Source organism: Protopterus annectens, chromosome 12.part0 (genome assembly GCF_019279795.1).
Source record: "Protopterus annectens isolate FY-2018-M chromosome 12.part0, PAN1.0, whole genome shotgun sequence".
Lineage (NCBI taxonomy): Eukaryota > Metazoa > Chordata > Ceratodontiformes > Protopteridae > Protopterus > Protopterus annectens.
The window spans coordinates 274,626,725-274,649,266 of record NC_056746.1 but is presented as its reverse complement, the minus strand read 5'-3'; the positions used below and the strand labels follow the sequence as shown (position 1 = coordinate 274,649,266).

General features: G+C 35.6%; 1 protein-coding gene across 1 annotated transcript in view; it reads right to left on the bottom strand.

Moving 5' to 3' along the window:
• Positions 1-22,542, bottom strand: part of LOC122816501 (coronin-7-like) — a 3,324,782-nt gene that overhangs the window by 311,160 nt on the left and 2,991,080 nt on the right. Inside the window, exons 12-13 of the mRNA XM_044089332.1 lie at positions 1,751-1,896; positions 1,550-1,645 (exon numbers count right to left, since the gene is read on the bottom strand). Of these exons, the coding sequence (XP_043945267.1) occupies positions 1,550-1,645; positions 1,751-1,896 (242 nt within the window). The remainder of the gene's footprint in view (positions 1-1,549; positions 1,646-1,750; positions 1,897-22,542) is intronic.

The window sequence follows — 22,542 nt, the reverse complement described above, 5'->3', positions numbered from 1 at the left end:
AACTGGGGAGGGGGTTCCAATTGGCCAGCTGTTCTCATGAAAATGCAGGCCTGCATGTTCACAAGAGCCACAGGAGTGGTGTACATGGGCTTGGCGAATCTAAGCCAGTGACAGCAGCTCTCAGGCATGTGTTTGGGAGAAAGCCCACGCCATGGGGAGAGCTAGACTGTCACAAGAAATGTTAACAAGCCCACTTCATTCATCAGAAATAGGGTTAGGGATATGCAAAGAAAAATGACAAAGGCTGCATGCACAGCTCTTCTTTGATCAGTTATCACCCAAGGGGTAAATGGAGACTAACTAATAGTGAAGGTCAACAGTCAGCAGGCAGTGTGAAACATATTTTGTCTTTGTTACTGTTTAGTTTCAATTAGGGTGTGAAACTAGAGTGAACATGCACGTGTTTTTATCATGTTGTAGAAAGTATTACACAGTAGGCAAACAGGGACTGGCAGGAACAAACTCTGGACTACAAAGAAGTGGCTTCTTAACAGCTCACAGTCTTAATCTTCTGCACTAAATGCCAGACAACAGTTCATAGCCTTAATTCTCTGTGCTAACTGCCAAACAGTAGCTCCACACCACTAACTGCTAGAAATAGATAAATGCACTGGAATATAATACCATGAAGTGAGTATGGAGCAGGAGTCTAGTCCAGCATCCAGTGGGTGTAAACATACAAACTCAGACTGACAACCCATTGCATGACACAAACACACACACACACACACACACACACACACACACACACACACACACACACACACACACACACACACACACACACACACACACACACGTCTGCATGATATTTATACCAGCAAACAATGTATAGGATTACCATTTCAACTCTAGCACATCTAGAGATGTGGAACGAAACTAAAACACTTGTTCAAATCCTACATGGACACAGAATGACATACGGATTTTGCGCAAAATGCAACCCAGTTGAGAACCGAACTGAACAACTTTGGAGCTATGAGGCTGTAAGTTAACTACTGTCCTACTATACTGAGTTCCAAACAAATTATATTGTACTGTAATATATTTTACTGTACTGTATTATATATTATATACTACATTGTACTGCTTTATATTATTATCATATCATATCATTCTTCTTTATTCTTAACATTATAGAATCATATGTCTACCATGCATGCATTCCAAGCCAGAGAAAAAAATCAATTGTTATGATTCTGGTATGGTTGTATGATTTCTGCCTTAAAAATTCACAAATACTCCATAACGGAAATAAAGTGCATTAATTAATATCATATGAGAATTCTGCCTGGTAAAAACAATCTGTCGGTGCAACCACAAAGAAGGCGACATTCCTGCTCTGCTAGTGTGTCCCTACCTGCTCCGAATGTCAGTATGCCATGTCTCACTCCTGGGTAACCTTCAGATCTGCATTTCCCAGAGTTCAGCTACATGACATCAGCTTCTGCATGTACCAGGCTGTCTCAACGCAGTTATGTTGTTGACAAGCCAAGAAACAAGAAGCACTCTCCAAAAACAATGTAGGCAGTGGATCCTGCATGCCTACCTGTTTGTTGGCTCCATTCCACCATTCCTCTGCTGTCATGGATGGGATGTTTCCAGCTGTATCAGGGAAAAGGTCTGTGTGGAATTCCTGGTGAGACTAGAAAGAAAAAGCACAATATTAGAAACAGAAGGTGTCTTATAAGATGTCTGACTTCATAAAATGACTTTTATACAAATACTAAGAGTAATTGTGAAGATTTACCTTTCTTGGTACCTCATAGCTGATCGGAACAATGAAAGTATCTGTGAGCTGAAGGGCCCGTAGCACTTCACAAGACATCACATCAATGGCTGGTTTGGGAATCAGACCAATGCCTCTGGTCTTGCCCTCCATCAGGATCTGGTTCACTACAGAAAATAAAATGAACAATATCATTAGGGTTGGAGCTGAAGATGGACATGAGAATAGCCTTAGTATTTGTATGCATTCTCAGTACACTTATGAAATGCAATCGTGGCCACTGCAAACATGGCATCAACAAGCACCATTTAAGGACACTTTTAACACTCTCTGGTGATGAATACTGTTTTTTTCATCATGCATGGAGTGCAACCCACTTCACTGGCAGCGACAGCATTTTATTTTTGACAAGGATGCAATTCAGCAAGCCAGTATTGTAAGGCAAGACTCGGAAACATCCAATAAAAATACCAGCTGTGACAGGAGGTTTGGTACTAGCATGGAATTTCAAATATCTTTCTTTAACAGAGATTTTATTTATAAAAACAATATATACACACACACATATACAAATACATATATTTACAAAAATATGTTTATGTATATAAATGTGCTTGTCATGATGACAGTCACAGTGTTAGCAAGTGAAGCAAAGTAGATCAGACTTCCTTGGATCCAGCAAAACTCACCGGCTCATACTGTGAAATCCCTGGATGTTCCCAGGCAGGTTTAGAAATGTAATCCTTCCAACGTGTTCTGGGTCTGCCCTGAGGTCTGCTCCCAATGAGTCATGCCTAGTACATGGCCCATGGGAGATGCCCTGGGGACGTCCTCAAAATCTGACCAAACTACCATAACTGGCTTATCTCAGAATGACTAGGCAGTGACTACACCACTCTATAGTTTCCTCCTTGACTGGCAAGCTTCCAACTCTGCCATATAGAGAGAGCTCTGCTACCCTGCAAAGGAACCCCATTTCTTCTGCATGCATTCATGATATCATACTAAAAGTCACTACTCTAAGCTCCTGATCATGAGTGATTATGCAAATTTTAATTGTGTTTTTGTTTTACTCAATATTTAAATGTTTTTTTTTTCCTTTTGCATTCTGTTCCCGAGAAATTAGAGATGTGTTTTCTGTTCCCCCCTGGGGCTGCTTCTATTTAAGCAACTCTCTGAGCTAGGGAGTGCTTTATACTCAGCTGTGCACTGTTGTTGATTGTGGACACTTTTTGTGGTTTGTAGCTGTGGGTAGGAAACCCTAAAGCAGTGACGTAACAAGCATGGTGCTCCCACCAAGCCTGCTACTGTTTACAAAACTAGTTATCCATACATACCTGCTCCTGTATAAGGTACTAACACTCCACCCCCACCATACTTATACCAGGACAGAACTAGACACTGTAGACTTATTTCAACTAGCACATTGTGTTATTTTTTGAACTAAAAGCTCAGTATTGAGAGGTTAATTATATAGTTTGGGCTGTACAGTTTTTTTCACCTGTCTGGGATACTTAGGATTTTTGTTTTCAGGTTTCCTACATTTTATTTTTGGGGACACTTTTTCTATAGCTTGTTTAAATGGAATGTTTGAACGGCTAATATCTGATATCACTCGTACTCAAAGAAGACAGATGTGCACAGCTTTTCTAGTACTACATTTGATTTTCTTGTAACTGGATAGGTGCTTATTGCCACCTTAATGAGTTATTCTTTAGATGCTCTGATTTCTCTGTCATTCAAGGATTAAGACTTAAAAGTGTGTTACACTTCCATTCTATATAAGACTTGAATCACTGTTAAGTATAGACTTAATATGATTATACTTTATGGCTAAACACTATAACTTATTCATGTTTAAAACTATCATAGCTACACAATCAGTTTATCATTAAATCATCTCTGTAGAATCTGATTATTTTATTGGCTATGGACAGATTTGCTCAATTACACACAGGCACAGCTAGGGTGGGCAAAGGCAGCAGCCACCCCTGGCACAAGGTGCTGTGGACATGATTCGCAAATAATTACTGGAGTGATAGTGCAGTGCCAGCATTCAGAAATGAATGGCCCTACTGCATCTGCAGTCAGACTTCAGGGCTTTGTGTGTGGTATCTAGCTGGAGTACGTGCCTGGTCCAGCTTTCAAAGGAAGATTTACATTTGTCATCAAAACTGACAGAACTTTTTATGTACTCAATTTACAGTTAAGGGGGGGTACCAGATTGTGGAAACTGCACAGGTCACCAGATAAGCTAGCTACAGTCCTGATTACACCTATCCTTTGTACTGGAAGAAAAGGCAGTCCTTTCAGATGCTTAATGCCACTTGTTAAGTAAGATAAGAGTCTGCTAGCTAACACAGACTTGACTTTATGTCAAAATGTGTTTATTTAGATGACTTAAATTCCAATCTGAATTATTAAGAATGACAGAATTTTCATGAGAAGAAGGAACACGACACTCGCACTGAACAGTGTATTCCAGATAGCACTTCCTCCTCCTGTATAAATACTGAAAACAAACTCTGATGTTTCCATGTAAGTTATTCTTAACAGCTATGGTGGATTCTTAATATACATCAAAAACAGAGTGCTCTATACAGGTAACTCCATCTGAACATTTGCCTGAACTAGTATTATGCAAATCAGACCTGCTATTTCAAAATCAATCCCTTTCCTTATACCCTGAGGTAGTTGTTAATAAGGAAGGGCATGACTGAAATCCAGCACTTCTATGTCCCCTATAGGCTAAAATATTATACCCATCACTAAAAGGAGACTGAGTAAAGTATACAGCCCTATGTCACAAGATGGGTTTGCTAACTGGCTCACTGACAAAACCCACACTGTAAAAGTTGCAGACTCCAAATCTGACCTCAAAGCAGTGACAAGTGGAGTACCACAGGGTTCCATCCTGGAACCTCTCCTGTTTGGTATCTACTTCTCTGAAGTACAGGCTAACACAGAAGGTCTCTGGCTAATTAAGTTTGCAGATGACTATGGCTCCTAGTTTGCAGTCAAGTCCCCAAATGATGTGGACTTCCTACAGAAGGGCCTCACTGAGACAGATGCCTGGTGTCAGAGCCATGGCCTCAAGCTCAATGCCAAAAAGTGCAGTGTCATCCCCTTTGGTAAAAACTCTGTACCCATGAACTACCACATAGGCAGCAATCTACTTAACACCAAATGCGTGATAACAGACGTTGGGACCCAGGTGGACAGTAGTCTCTCCTTTGATAGTCACATTGTCACAGTAGTCAGGAAGTCCTTCTACGTGGCATACCTCATCATAAAAGGGTTCTCATCCAGAAAAAAAGAGGTCATTGTTCCCCTCTGCTCATCACTCATAAGACCCATTATAGAGTACAATGCCCCTATTGGAATGTACCTCACAAGACGTCTGCAGCAGCTGGAAAGGCCACAAGAAGTACCTCACAAAGAGAATTACTGGCCTCAAACAAATGCCCTACACTGACCGCCTCAAAAAACTCCAGCTTTACTCCGTAGCATATCACCTACTCCGAGGTGATCTCTGCCTAACATATAAAGCTATGTCAAACCAAGAGCGATTGGACACGCTACACCTAAAACAATCCCAATCCCTCCGAGTTACATGCTCTAGGTACCTAAACTTTGTCACCACAATAAACAGGACACACTGGAGGGATAGATTCCTGTCCCAGAGACTTCCTATACTCTGGAACAAGCTACCCATCTATGTCAAGCAAAGTTCCTCATTAGCACTCTTCAAGAAAAATCTTGCTGAGTGGATGGGAAATAGGAAATACACCCCTGGGATCACTTCTGTGTCTCTGCTGGACAGTAGCACAGGAAAATAAATTTTTTGGGTGGTGTAAGCTATGGAACCTTGCTGGCTAGACTTGCGTAGGCCCTTGGGCCAATAGCCTAGTGCCTACTTATGAACCTATAAATGAAACTGGTGCATGAAGTTGAAGCAAACTTTCCAGTCATAGCTTCTGCTAAAAAGAAAACATACAAAAGAAGGGTATTAAGTTGGAATTTAATTCTACCAGATATGATGGAAACAGTAAATTCACCTATTAATTCTGTAAATGACAATGACAGAGATTTATTAAAACTTAAAAGAACTAATAAGAATCATGAAAATTACACTCACTACAAGGAACCACTTCATGTAGCAAGAAGGTTAAAGGACTGATATGCTCTGCTGGAGAAAAATATGATTTACTTGTTGATATTTAATTACTGGGAAAGTCCGACTGAATAGATGCTCATTTTCAGGAGAGGGCCAGGGAGAAAAACTGCAGAGTATTACAGAACATTTTAAGAACAATAATTTTACTACCTTCAAAAATAAAACAAAAACATCTGCAGTTTAAATAATTGTAACAAATTAAACATAATATAAAAACATTGGTTAAGAATCTATACAAGCTGTATGGCTATCATTTAATATGTAGAAAAACATTATACAGTTTGTAGAGACATTAAAGTTAAGTTAGTCTAATAGAGATATGAATTGCAATATGAAGTGAGCGAAAAACAGGCTTACAGAATATTTAGAGAGAAAGTCAGGTAAGAGAATTTGACAGCAGAAAGGAAATAAGTGAAGAAAGGAAAATAAGGAGGTATAAGGAATGAAAAGGTACGTGTTCATACTTAGGGATGTAGTTAATCCTGGTTTTGAGCAAGAACAGAGACAGATTTTAGCTAGGAAGTCTTTCAGACTGGTTTTGAAAGACAGGAGGGAGGGTAAAGACCTGATGGATTCAGGTAAGGGGTTCCTGATCTTAGCAACCTTGTATGAGTACAGACAATGTCCAGCAGATTTGCTAGGTTTGTAGACAGAGAGGAGTTTTTGGTCACTGGAATGCAATGATCGACTGGGAACATAGTTGTGTACAATGTTTTTTAGTGCACGACAGGCAGATGGATGCTGGATAATTTTATAGGTACTAAGAAGTTGTGTATGTTAGTTGATGTGGCAGTTTGAACTAATTTAGTCTTTTCAGTGTTATACAGTGGGGGGTTCTGAAAGGGCTATGTGCTACAAATTTAGCAACATTGTTCAAGTTTTAATTTTTGTGAAGTTTAGAGGTAAGGATGGGAGCACCATAAAGAAGAGTGGGGAGGAGATAAGTAGTGGCTAGTGCAGTTTTGTTTACTTTTATTTTTTTTCAAAAACATTTTTATTTTTTCATTATAAACATACGCAAATGTACATATAACAAATACAATAAAACAGTAACAAAACTATTTACATTCATCCATGATAACAATCATTTTATCCAAGAAAAGTTGAAAGGTTACCAGTATTTGTTTAAAAAGGTTTTCCAATTTTTGTCATGCTATTTTTTATGAGTAATGTTATGAGTTCTATAACAAATGGTTTACAGTTCTTTTTTACAAATGACTTTTGCTAAATTAATAAAATCTTTAAACATCATATCTTGTTTACTTTTCCAGTTCAAAGTAATAACTTTTCTGGCAATAGCAAGAATAGACCAGAGTAACTGAATCTGAGATGTAGGTATTACATTAGGTATAGGAATACTGAATAGGATTAGTGAATTAGAAATATGACAGTCATCAGACCATAAAGCATTTACAAATATCTGAAGTCTTTCCAGTACTGAACAACATTTCTACATTCAATGAACATGTGAACTCAGTTGGCCTCTAGTAATTCATCACATTTCCAACATTTACTTTCACTGTTTTTGAGTGTAAGATTTATTTTATGTGGAGTACAGAAACTCCTATTCATAAATTTCCATGTATATTATCCCAAGTTAAAGGTGGCTAAGTTTTAAGATTAATACTAATTCTCCTCCTATAACTGCTCCTCAAATATTAACCAAAGAGTAATATAGTGTGTGCGGTCATTATACCTATCCTCTTTCATCTAGACTTACATTAAGTAAATTCACAGCGATTTTACTCTTCTCAAGCAGCACAACTGTATATATTATATATAATGTTCAGTGTTTGTGTTCTCTTCTATTGTACTGTACATGATTAATCTACAATTGTTTGTGATATATGAGTATGGTAAAATCAATAAAATTTCTATTTGAAAAAAAATGTCCATGTATACACTCTCCAATATAATGAAGAAGAGGCACTGTACGTAAACTTCAATAACAATTTTTTTGGATTCATTAGATATTTGTTCTCCATTAATCTTTAGATAGTAATTCCAAAATCTGAGTCAAACTTTAGAGTATATTCTCTTAGTATCTTATAGATAGGTGAGATACTTAATTTTTGATTTTCTGTCTTTTCAAGACACCTAATAAAAAGCTGAATCAAACTAGGTATAGATTCAGTCTCTAGGTTGACTGATACTCTCATTTTGTTTTCTATAAACTGCCATAATGAGTGTATAAACAACCAACTGTCTTGACTATTATCAAAACTACATAAAAGAGAGTTTAGTGATTTGATACTCTTACTTTTAATAAACTGATGCCAGAATATCAAGTTATTTTCCATTAATTTTTGCATCGCACTGATGTTGAAAGAATCTAGACAATCAGGGGAGTATGCTATAGGGAATATAAAAAATAAAAATTGTTTAATGTTGTAATTACAATTAATTATATTTTTAAAGTTATTAAATATTTGATTAATGCCATAAGAAAAATGATTAAACTTCTTATTAAATAAACAAAATTCACGTAAAAGCCAATGAACTTGACTTATACCATATTGATTCTTAAATTGATTTTCTATAGTTCTGACATCAGCTATATGAATCTCATGTATTGTTTTCCAGCCAGCTATATAGGTAGGTGTGATCCAATGTAATATTACATTAATTCTGATTTGGAATACAAATCTAAGCTAGGGAATGCTATCCCATTACTGTTCCAAGCTCTAATGTGCCATTTATATGCAATCCTAGGTTTTAAGGGGAACAACAAAAATTTAAGTAGCATGGAATCTAATTTTTTAAATAAGTTTTTGAGAGGGGGTAGTATCAATGACTGTATATAAAACTAAATTTTAGGTAAAATTATTATTTTAATTAAAGTGAGCTTATCCTCCATTGTGAAGAACATTTTATTCCATCTTTTGATTAGTTCACTAATGGTGGTTAGTAAATTACTGTAGTTTAGTTTAACAGACTCTTTCCATGTACTCTTTATACTGACACCCAAATATTCTAATACATCATTCTCCCAATTAAACAGGCTATTCTCTCTTAGGTTTTTGTTGATCTTTTTGTTAATTAGTACTGTTTTGGATTTATTATGATTAAATTTAAGCCCTGAAATTCTTTCAAACTTGCTTAAGGTATTTATAACATCATGCAAAGAACCATCAATATCACCCAACATTAATAACATAACATCAGCAAATATTTGTATCTTAGGACAATAGTTCTTATTAATTGAAAGATTTTTATATTTTTCTTGTTTCTGATATATGAAGCAAAAGGTTCCATTGAAAGAACAAACAATAACGGTGACAAAAGACAACTTTGTCTAGTTCCCTTGAGGATTTCTAGTGGTGAGGCTAGACATGATCCAATTTTCACATAAGCTTGTGCCCCACTATAAAATTTCATTAATAAGTTGACAAAATCTGTGCAGAATTCAAAACCAATCAGAATTCTTTGTAGATAAGACCAACTAATAGAATCAAAAGCCTTTTCTAAGTCTAGGCTGATAATAGTTGTTTTTTGTATTTGCATGCTATGTCTATTAATGATAGTAATTTAGTAATGTTATCTTGCACTATTCTATGAAAAATGAACCCTGTCTGATCATTATGTATTAGATTAGGTAATATTTTATTTATCCAACTAGCTAATATTCTCATGAAAATTTTATAATCAGTGTTCAGTAATGAAATTGGCCTATATGAATCACAAGGTCTTTACCTTGTTTTAATATGGGGGATAATTTAGTATTTCCACGATGGGGGTGTTTTACATTTTTGCTTAAGCATAGCAAAGTCACTCATCGTTTTCTTTATTATATATTCAGGAAAAATCTTATATAGTTCAGGAATTATTCCATCCAGTCCTGGAGCTTTATTATCTTTTAAATGTTTTATTTGCTCTTTCACTTCTGTTAGTTATTTGTTATTTAGTATGTTATTTTGTTGCACTGACATCGTAATAGTTATATTTTCTTGAATAAAAGTATTTATTACACCATCTGTGTCCAAAAGTGGTGCGTTATTATTTATATCTTTATAGTAGTTTTTGAACACTTTTAATATGCCCATTAAGTTAGATGCATTCTTAACTGAACCATCACTTTTATATTTAATCTCATTAATAAGATTTTGATTGTTTATTTTTTTGGATCTTACTGCTATTTTATGTAGATATTTGGGATTTATAGCATAAGATTTTAATTTCAAATTAGAACTTCTAAGTATTTTTGATTTAACTTGGTAATTTTATGTGCTACTTTGTTATTTTGGTTTTGCATCCATTTTTATCTTGTCTATGTTGTTTTGTAAGTCTAAAATTTATTTGTCCCACTTTTATTTTATTTATTTTATTTTACATTTGTTGACTGAGCTAGTCTAACTGGATATATGTCCATTTTCAATAGAGGCCTGGGGAGAAAAGCTCTACATTAAAACAGCTAAACACAGAGAGTATTAAGAATTCAGTTACAGAACATTAAACTTCAGATACAGATAGGTTGCTAGATAAAAACAAGTGTTTAAGGTAATTTAGCAAACATTGATGGAACAGAATAGAACAAAAATAAGATAAGATAATCCTTTGTTTTTTTTTTTTTTTTTTGTGAACACTGTGGGAAGAAAGTCTTCAGAAGGATATGGGAAATTCCCATCTCAAAGTTATAAGTAAGGAACAGAAGAACAGGGTAATTAAAAACAGGATTGGGAGAGTAAGTGGAGGGGGAGAAACTCATCAAGAGACAGAAAGAGGTAAATTACATATTTCTTAGGTGCGATAAGAGCAACTAGAAGGTTTTTTGGTACCTTTTTTAAGGTACCAAGATTTTATTCTACCATATATATAAACTTTAAAGGTGTCCCATAGTATAGTATCAAGTCACTTCACCATTATCATTTGTTTTCATAAACATGTCTATTTCCTTCATTATTCATTATCTAAAGTCATTTAACTTAGTTATGTAAGCAGGAATTCTCTGTAGAAATTTTAAATCATCTGTATGTGTAGTTAATGTAAAGTTTATAGCATTATGGTCTGAAAGTGGACAAGTCATTATAGATACGTCACTTATTTTAGAGTATATATTATTTGAAACTAAGACGTTATCAGTGTTTGTGTACCAAACAGATATGAATACTGAGTATAGAATAAGGAATAATGTTCTCTTAGACCATGTATATCTTTAAGGTTCATCTGGTTTGTAAAGTCATTTAACTTCTTGGCTTGAGATGTTAGTTTTATTTTACCATTTTTAGAATCATTGCCTGATAATAGGCAGTTAAAATCAATTTGCTGTAATTTCCCCTTTTGCATTTAAAGTAATCCGGTCCAGATATTCGTCAACATATTTAATACTCGGTCCTGGTATCCAGTATGTATTAATCAAAGTATAATACTTCCTATTGATTTCCAAAATAACCATGCTTAGTATCCCATCTTTATCTGAAATTGTATCTATAATTCTTGGCATAGTATAAGTATTTTTCCATACAATAAGAGTGTCTCTTCTCTTAGTCTTAAAACATGAATCAGCCAGAATGGTACAGCCATTGAATCAGTATTTTTGTAGATCTTTTTTTAACAGATGGGTTTCTTGTAAAAAGATGATCTGGGCTTTATGCATTTTGACATATTTAAGCAAACTAGCTCTTTTGACATTATTGTTCAAACCATTAATATTTAATGATAAATATTTATAAGCCATTGACTATAATGTGTATGTTATTACCAAATGAAATACCTTTCTTCCGTGTTGACTTGAAATCTACTGAAAACTTACTTATCATGGATGCATAATGTGTATTAAGCACTACTTTCAAAAACCCAAAACTATTTACAAACACATACATGAAACAAAGTTTCTGGCTTAGTTAAAAACTTAACTAAATCATCCATCCACCACCTCTCCAATACCAAATTACACAAATTATCCATCTCTGCTTAGAATAGTATAAAAACAAAAAAGAAAAGCATTATGAAAGCAACTAAAGAAATCTGAATCCATGAAATATACATTACAATGAGTGTGTCCAACATATCTGAAGCTATATGAATATGTCACATATGATAATAAGACGCTGAAGGTTAAGAAGATTGTCATTATTTCCAAGACTTCTCAAGAAACATCAAATAATTTAACCATTTTGTCAGTTATCTATCTTACATTTTTCATGTAAGGAACTTTTGAATATATATATATATATATATATATATATATATATATATATATATATATACTTATTACAACATAACTATTATATTTTGCAATTATACACATATTACTCATACGTATTAACAATATCTATGTTGACGTCTTTCATCAAGAAGGGGGGAGAGAGAGAGAGAGGAAAAAAAGAAAAAGGGGGCCTCAAAACCCTCTGTTTAGTTACTAAAGGTTTAGTTATATAACACATAAGTCTGATGTTAATATGCATAATGAGTTTTCTAATGCAGCTCCTAGTTCACTTGATGTCATTTAGTTACTAATAGTGTCACTGAATCTGCAGAATGTATGCATCTATAAGAAAAGATAGGCATTTTTCAAAGGAGTTAAACACTTATCAGAACTAATTACTTACCATTTAATGTATCTAGTGAAGGATAACAGAATTTCAAGAGAAAAGAATTTTAAGTATAACCATTTAACAAGTTCAAAACGTCAAATGAAGTCATCGTGGTTGTTTTCTCAAGGTGCAGCTTCATAAACTTGTTAAAAAATATCTAAATAGGCTCATGCACAACAGAAGTTATCTCTAGTGAAGAAAAAAGCATTTTGGTGGGAAATTCAGATTTTGAAGCTTTTAGAGTTTACAGAAAGCAAAAAAAAAAAAAAACACTCAAGCTGCCTTGTCAGTGCATGCCATGATTCTCCACAATGAGAACAGTCACACAGACCACCAGTTTCCTCACAAAACAGTATCATGAAAAAAAATAACCCTTTCATATAAAAACAGCTATTTAGAAGTAACAACAGCTGCCTCAAATCAGAAATCATATTATAACATTTCAAGTCATTTACCCACCAGTTAATGAGGCCAGAGAGAGAGAGAAAAAAAGGAACCTAGTGTGTATGTGTGTGTATATATATATATATATATATATATATACATATATATATATATATATATATATATATATATATATATATATATACATACATACATATACATATATATATATATATATATATTATATTTAGCTATCTATAAAACACCATTAATGTACTGCATTAATGTTTAAATGTATCTAAACAAAGAGTCTAAAACATCTAGTTAGAAACACCTTGTTACCCCACCACTGACCCACTAGATAAAATGCACTTTGGTATTAAGTCAAATTATACTATTACCGAAAAATTAGAAGACATACATCATTTGTAGTTATTTAAAAGAGAAAAGTATGTAAAGTACTTATAATGGGGAAAGGAGAGAAAAGGAACATTGGTAAAATAAAAGAATAGGAAGAAAGAAGAGAGAGAGAGAAAGTTATTTTAATACTTAGTACTATATGTAATTAGAAGAAGTAGATATAGAAAAGAAAAGAGAAAGTTAATAATAAAAATGATTCACATTACCTTACAGCATAGAGACTTTCCAGAATCAAATATATTATGATTCATAAAACAAAGCATTTAAAATTAGAAGGAATTTATTAATTTGTCCTTTAGTTTCTTAGTTTAATTTCCTCCTTCTTCCACAGACCATCCATTTTTTGTTGCCTGTCTCTTCAAACTCTGAGATGACCATTCCATTTTTTCTATGTATGACAGTATTTTCTTCTTTTGGATAAATTCTACTGCTTCTTGTAGGGAATCAAAGATCTTCACTCTTTCTGGCAAGGTGATTTTTATTCTTGCAGGAAAAAGAATTTGGGCTTTAATATTGGCTTTTTTCAAGAACTTAGAGGAACACACTCCTTTCTTCTGGATATGACTGTAGAGGTGTAGTCATTGTCAAAACAAATAACTTTTTTCACCCATCTTGATAGGGGAATTAGTCCAAGCTAATTTCAGCACTAAGTCCTTGTCTTGCGAGGAAAGAAATCTAACTATTATAGACCTGGGGTTAGATGAACTCAGAGATGAAGCTGGATTTGCCAGGGACCAATAACACTCTCATTTCCAAAAGAGAGGGATTCAGGCATGTTTAGTGCTGATGAAAACCACTTATTGAGGAAATTGAATTATGTTAGCACCCTCTTCTTTCTCAGGAATTCCATATATTCTTATGTTATTCCTCCTTGATCTACTTTCAATGTCTTCCAGTTTCTCAATCAGCCTGGTGTTTTGTTTCAGAAGAAATTCATTTGATGTTCATTTTCTGTCACTCTAGTATCTAGGTTAGTTACTGTTTCCTCTAAGGCAAGAATCTGTTTGGATTTTTTTTTACTATTCCATTTAGAAGTTCCAGTTGTTTACTGCATTCGTGTTTGATAATATCCATTTTGTTTTTGAATTTGTTCATTTTTAGTGACAGTGCTTGGATGTTTATTATAAGATGTAGTTCTTTCTTCACTGCCCTCTCCTGATGTGGGCTCTTCGAGTTGCTCATCATGAGATCTCCAGTAGAAAACTTCTTGACAGGAATAATTAAAAAATTTTCTTGACTATGTATTCATTTTTGAAAATAATGAAGAGACTATGTTAATCTAACTTTTAGTACATTTTTAGTTATATTTTTCTAAAAATGAAAGTATATTTCCTGTCAGGATATTAAAATGTAAGCAGAGCTATTGATTTCTGCTGCTATCAGATTGGCATCTTGGCCACACCCCTTAGTTTAGTTTTTGATGAGTATTTCTAGGTCACATGTAAGGTTATCACCCACTATCACCCCGAACAGTTTGCAATGAGAAGTGACTTCCATGGTTGTATTATCATGAGAGGACTTTAAATTTTTTTTTCCTGAGAGAAGGATTTGGGGAAAAAAGTAGTAGTTTGGTCTTTTTTGAGGTTGAGCATGAGTTGTGTGTTATGCAGCAATGTTTCAGTGGCTGTTAAATCTTCCTGAGTAATTTATGGAGGTGTACCATGCTGCCAGATGTGCAAAGGAGAGTGGACTCATCTGCATACTGTATTAGGGTGGCTTCTGGTAAGGTTGTACGGAGGGTATTGGTGAAAACATTAAAGAGGAAGGGACCAAGGATACAGCCTTGTGGTACACAGGTGGTGACTGGGAGATAAGGAGAGAGCATGAAGTGCCATTTTACTGACTGATACCTAATGGAAAGGTGGCCTTTGAACCACAGAAGGGTGGGCTGAGACAGACCTAGTGAGGACATTTGAAGTAGAAGTTTGCTGTGACAAACTTTGTCAAAGGCTTTAAATAAGTCTAGAAATAAGGAAGAGACCAGTTTGCCATTATCGCTAGCTTTATTGTCAGTATCTATATAAATTAGAAGGACAGTGCTAGTACTATGGAAAAGACAGAAGCCATGCTGCGTAGGGAATAGGAGTTATTCCTGCAGGAGATAGTCTAGCAATTGTCTTTGAATACATTTTTCAAGTATTCTGGAGAGGGGAGATAAAATTGCTCTAGGTCTAAAGTTATTAATGTCTGTTGAATTTCCTCCTTTGTAAAGAGGGATAATGTGTGACTTTTTCTAGAGACAGGGAATGTCACATTTCTGGATTCACCTATTTATAAGGAGTGAGTCAGGATAAGCAATGCTATTGGCGGCTACCTATAGGGAGTCACTTGGAAGGTCATCAGGTGAGGAAAAGCAAGGTTTTAGTAGTTTTACATAGGATGTGGGCACAGATTTGAAGGTGAAAATGGACGTGGTGATATGTGGCTGTTGGGCAAGCCTGGGGTTAGATGTTGAGGAATCCTTGGTAGAGATGTTACACTATTTATAAAATAAGAGTTAAACTGTATTGCAGTTTTGAGTGGTGAGTTATTGGGAGAGGGGTTTGAATTGAATTTTTGGCTAAGATGTAAGATTTCTTTAATGGCTGTCCAAAATGTTTTAGGTCTGTGTTTAGTATTATACTTAAAGTTGTTACAATATAGCTTTTCTCTTTATGTATTTGCTTTTTAGTATGACAGTAACGCATTCTGAAGTTTTCATGATATAGGTTCATAGGTTCATAGGTTAGTACTAGGCTAATTGCCCCTTGTGGGCCATTTTAAGCCTAGCCAGTTATCCCACATGAGAATCAAACTCTGCACCTTGTGTTTGCCAGGTAAACACCTTAACCATTATGCCATCCTCCCACCCTATGGTGTTTTATGTTTGCCATTCTTTCCATGCTTGTTCTCTGTCCTGCATTAGCATTCTACTTTTTTTTGGAAAGCCAGACTGCATTGTTTGCTTTCAGTCTCTTCCTTCTAGGAAGTGCAAGGCTATTTAGAAATGTTGCACTGAATTCAATTACAGCTTTAACGGGCAGGATTTTTAGGAAGTTCCAGTTAATAGACGATAGTGCGGTAATGAACATTTATGGGTTACACTTGCAAAGGTTGCATGTTGTTTTATAAATATACTGTTAAACTGGATGTGTGAGATGTGGGTATACTTCAGAAGACTGAAAATCCAAAACACCAAATCTCAAAATACTGAAAAATCAAAATACTGAAAACATTTTAAATGCAGGGAGCAGCCCCCCCACACCCCCTGATAATTATATATACCAACTCCAAGATCACACAGCAGTTAAGAAGGGGCAAATTCCATTACTGAGTATTTTGAGTGTTCAGTATTTTGAGATTCAGTCTTTTGGTTATCCAGTCTTCTGAAGTACACTTGTGAGATGTCTGGTCATACAGACTGGGAGATGATCACTGAGACAGTCTGACATTGTACCTGTGGGAGAGTATTTGCTCGGGTCTGATACCAGGATCCAGTTTAATACAGAATTTGATGTCTTGCTATAATGTGTGGAGCTATTAATTAGTTGTGTGAAATCCAATGAAGGATCTTCCAGTATAGCTATATTGTCACCGGGAGGGATATAAAGGACAGTAATAAATATTTGTTTATAATTGTTTATTTTGAGGAAAGCAACAAGAAGCACTGAACTGAATTTTGGTGTTAGTTTGCTGTAAGGGGAAATGTGGGAGGCACTGGGACATATTAAAGTAATAGCTTCACAGTTCCGATTTAGTTAAAAATACTACTTAGAGACCACAGAAAGACTCTCTTTAGAGCTTTCATCTTTATTCATTAAAAACTTATTCAGAAACAAATTAAATACAATTGTTTCCTTCTTTTTAAAACATGTCACAGCCAAGTCTCCTAAATTAACCAATAAAATGATACTATACCCTTATTCATTCATAAAACCTTAAAGAACGCTTATAAAAGAAACATACGCACATAAACTCTTAATAAATACAATGCAACATAAATATTCAATAAATATTATTTCCTAATAAAGATTTTAATTTTAAAAGAGAATTAATAGAAATATGATCATTCAGGCCTGGCCACACACCAGCATTCAAAAACAATTGCCAGTGCAATTCCAGTCACCACAGACCTCCCCGTTCATCCAACAATAATTTTTCAATTATAATAAATTTAAAACCATGATCAGAATGCTCCAATAAATGTTGTGCTAAAGAATTAGATTTGTGTTTCATTTTGATATTGTTAATATGTTTTAGTATCCCACCCTTTAGTTTACGCTAGGTTTTTCCTATATAAAATGCTAAGCATGCCCCACAAAGGGCTGTATAAACTACCCCTGTAGATTATCAATCAAAACACCCTTGTATCGTAAGCTTTACATTATTAATAACAAATTCCTGTCCCTCTAGAATAAAGTTACAGACTGAACAATGCCCACATTTTGCCACCCCATATGATGGGCTCATTGCTAATATAGTGATGGTGCAGTGGGAGAAAAGGTTTGTGTTTAATTCTATTTATATGAAACAGTGTAATTTATATACACATTTCCTAGATGATATATTTATTGCATGGGAAGGTAGTGTGGAGTTATTATATGAATTTTATGATTATATTAATCATACAATAACATTTTTAAAGTTTCCCCACCGTGTTAAAAATAGTCAGATTGTTTACCTCGACATCCAGTTAGAAAATGTTAAAGTAGGAAAACAGTTTTTGGCTAAAATTCATTGGAAGCCTACCTTTTCAAATACATACCTTCATTTTAATAGTAGTCACCCATTTTACCAAAAGGGGGCTGTCATTAAGGGTCAATTTGTTAGAGAGCCCGTATTGTGTCAACATCTGAAGATGTTTTGGATGAGTGTGACTTAATAAAAGGTATGTTCTTGGCAAGAGACTATCCAACTAAAATGGCAAGTGAGTTGATGTTACAGGTAATTAATAAAAGGGAATGTGATTTTTATACCCCCATATTAGGGGTGAAGAATATCATTATGAATCATCAGATGGAGATTGATTTGACTGTCAATCAAGCAAGCTATAGATACTTTGAAACATGTGAATTTAATGTAGGTAATTTTCATTCTGGAAAAGCTTCCTTTGTAACACTTTTTAGTATTTGTGATGAAAGGAGATACTGCCAGCACAGCAAGCTGGAATTTTGTAAATAGTTATATGTCATTCACAGGTTCATAGTTAGGTACTAGGCTATCAGCCAAGGGCCTAAGTAAGACTAGCCAACAAGGTTACCCGGCTTACGCCACCCAAGAAAGTTATTCTCCTATGACCCTGTTGTGTAGAGCAACAGAAGTGATCCCTGGGGTGTATTTCCTATTTCTCATCCACTCAGCAAGATTTTTCTTGAAGAGTGCTAATGAGGAACTTTGCTTGACATAGATGGGTAGCTTGTTCCAGAGTATGGGAAGTCTATGGGACAGGAATCTATCCCTCCAGCATATTCTGTTTACTGCGGTGAGAAGGTTTAGGTCCCTACAGCATGCAGCTCGGAGATATTGGGATTTCTTTAGGTGTAGCATGTCCAACAGCTCAGGGTTTGACATAGCTTTATATGTTAGGCAGAGATCACCTTGAAGCAGGCAATATGCTACGGAGTAAAGCTGGAAATCTTTGAGATGGTCAGTGTAGGGCATCTGTTTGAGGGCAGTAATCCTCTTTGTGAGGTACTTCTGTGGCCTTTCCAGCTGCTGCAGATGTCTTGTAAGATACATTCCAAAAGGGGCATTTTACTCTATAATGGGTCTAATGAGTGTCGAGTAGAGGGGGAAAAAGGACCTCTTTTTTCCTGGATGAGAACCTGTTAGAAAAATATATAATAGTAATATGTATGCTTAGTGCATTCGAGATTTAACAGGGTTAATACATTTATTCTGTTTACACTGCATGAATCTGCACAGCTATTAGAAACTTAACAAGAAGCATTTCATTTCTGCTAATGTCATGAAAATAACAAGAGACATTTCATTTCTGCTAATGCCATGAAACTTAACAAAGAGATATTCATTTCTGCTTATGCTATGAGAAAGTATGCAGCTGCTAGAAGCTTTGATAAAGAAAACAATAGATGCTTGAAAGTATAAACCATAGTCAGCATTACTTGTACCAAAGCTAGAAATGTACCTTGAATCTAGACAAAATGTAACACATGTATTAGAACAGTACAATTGAAGAATTGAAATGTTAAAATGGGCTAAAATAAGCCCAAGGCCAGGCTGTTTTTCTCAAAATGTTTTGCAAGCTAGAAAATAATCTAACCTAGTCAGCAATAAGTCTAGTAACATTTTCTGTAGAACATACAGAAAGCTGTGTCTAACTATGTCAGCAATAGAATAGTAACATTTTCTGTGTGACAGGAAGAGAACTGTATAAGAATAACATACTAATCACCAGTAATTCAGACAAACCTTGTGCCTACATGCTTTGTCTCCTTGCTGCAAGTAATAAAGGGTGCCTTGCTTGAACCAAATGTGAATTGGTCTTTACAGTTTTTTCCTTTGACAGATTGGTCCTTCGGACCGGAACCCTCTCTTCACCTCAGATCAGACGGCCAGGTGGTTGAAACCGTACGGGGAAGAAACCAAATCGGTTCTTATATGGAAAGTCCTCTGACTGAATTGTCGTTCAAAAGAGGCCATCCACTTTCTGATCTGTGACTGAAGGACGGGTCTCCGCAAATTGGTGATCAATCACATGGGCTCAGGTAAGGTGAATCTACTTTTTTCTGTTTTAGATCAGGGACTAGATGTGTATTGTTTTTGTCAGACTGTATTTTTCTTACAAGTCAGGGACAAAAAAGATTACTGTCTTGTCATAGATCAGGAGAAACAGAAAAAGTAGGCAGTCATTCTGAAGAGACTATAACAAAATCCATGGTACCACGTTAAAAATTAAGATAAGTTACGTAACGATCAAAGGGTAGAACAAAATGGGTAATAATTGCACAAAAAGACCCCAAAATCCGCCTTTAACAGAAGACGCAAAATATATGCAGCCGCAGCACGCCGACAATATTAGATATTATTCAAAATGGGTTAATAAATACGAATTCGATGAAAATTTTAGAAAAATCCCCACTTATCAAACTTATCAAACAGCTCAAAACTAATTCCAAAGGTCAGGTAAAAAATCAACGTCGATTAGGAATTCCTCAGGCACACCGGTGGCTTGAGGAAGTAAACCATAGGGAACAAAAGAACAAAAATTCAAAAGCAATGTTCTTAGATAAGGAGGACAATAACTTAGTAATAGCATCAGCACCTCCGCCTCCCTTACCAAAATATGAAGCAAGTGAACAGGTTAGTCCACCCCCACGATATCCTGTAGTCACTGAAGATAGAGATATTATGAAACTAAAACTGATTAAAATTAGAGATCCCATCGGAACAAGGTCCCGAACAAAGGCAGGTAACTCAGATGAAGGCATCAAGTTATGGCAAATGGTTAAGAAGTCACAATCTATAAGTGAAGAAGAAGAAATGTGCCCACTTATAGAAGTACCCAATCCTCAGGCAGGTCAAGACAATCAGGACCTAACTATTTTAGTGTATAGACCTTGGACTCCGGAAGATATCCGGAAAGCCACTGAGGGAATTCCCCATCCAACGGTTAATTTTAGAAAATTCTCAGAAGATTTACAAGGAATGAGGCTGAGTTATAACCTAAATGGAGAAGAAATAGAAAAAGTAGTTAGACAGATTGTAGGGCCGGATTGCTACATGATTAGTGGGAACTGGAATCCCCGTGACGCTGCACAAAGACCCCTCCCACATAGCAGCGCAGAATTAGACACCAGAGTAAAAGGTCTTACAGACCTGAAAAATGGAAACCTAGGGCAGACTGGACTTGCATTAATCAATGCATCCAGCAAGAAGGTGAAACAATTGACCGGTACTATATCAGATTATTAGAGTGTTTTAATAACCACTGTGGAATGCAGGTTCCTGAAGATCAAACACAAGATTCCCCATATGAACAGCAGTTAAAGAATGGATTTTTAAAGGGCAGTATTGCTCCTATAAGCAGTTTTATTACAAAACATATGGTAGACCATCGTACAAGCAGGTTACAATCATTACTTGAATATGCTAGGCATGCCGAAAGGCATTTTAATAGCAAAAAGAAAAAGAAAGCTCAAGTATTTTCTGTAGAAGATGGAGCAGAAGTTTATGTAGTACAGTCTGGGAAAAACGGCAAGAAAAATGCACAGGGAAACAAACAATCTGATCAACGATCAGGGGACTTTGAAGAGCGAAAGAAAAGGGGTGAATGTTTTAAATGCAGTAAAAAGGGACACTTGGCAAAGGATTGCAGGAAAAACAAGAAGGCAACCACGGAAGACAAGGAGGGTGAGGACTGACTATATGGTAGTCAGGAATCACTAGAAGGGGCTAGCGAAGAAAGGACAAATGAGAATGTGATAGAGGGAGTAGAGAAAGTGCAGGAAGTTTGTGACAATGAAGAAAATGAAATATTGGACCTAGCTTTATTGAGCTTGGAGCTTTATTTAGCAGACACAAAACCAGAAGTTACACTCTTAGTAAAAGGGAGGAGGTCAAATTCTTGTGTGACTCAGGGTCATCATGAACCCTGATACATCCCTCCAAACTTCCAGAAAACACAGAGTCGACTGAATACATACTGGTCAAAGCAGCTAATGGACAGCTGTATCGGGAGCCTCTCTCCCGTAACATTGCAATAACTGATCCAGTTTCAGGATTGACTCAGAAAAGCAAAATTATTGTTTCTGCAAAATGCCCAGTAAATCTCTTGTGCAGAGACCTCATGCAGCTATTTGGTATAGCAGTAGTCCCAACCATGCAGGGTATGGAAGCACAGTGACAAATTGATATCTTTACAGTGCAATCGGAGGGTGAAATGTTTTATTGGTACAGCCAGGACTTGGTTACAACTGGTCCAGGGACTGTGACCAAAGAGTTAATGAATGTAGCCACCAGCAAGTTCCCCTCCCTTGACATTGATAAGCAATACCTGTTGCACTGTACCCTGTATTATTGTAACACAGGACCTGATAAAGAATATGAGCAAGAATTATTTAAAAATCATGCAAACAGATTGGTATTGCGTAACCTGTATTGGGACACAGAAGGGAACAGTGTAGCCAGCTGTTCATTGCCCCAGGAGTTCTTTGTACTTTATAAATCTAATTGATTACCACATGTTAGCTTAACAAAAAACAGAAATATAGAATGGGCAGACCTAGGAGAAAAAAGTCAAGAGATGGGAGAAACAGACAGAACTAGAACTCTCAGAACAGGGAATACAAATACAGACG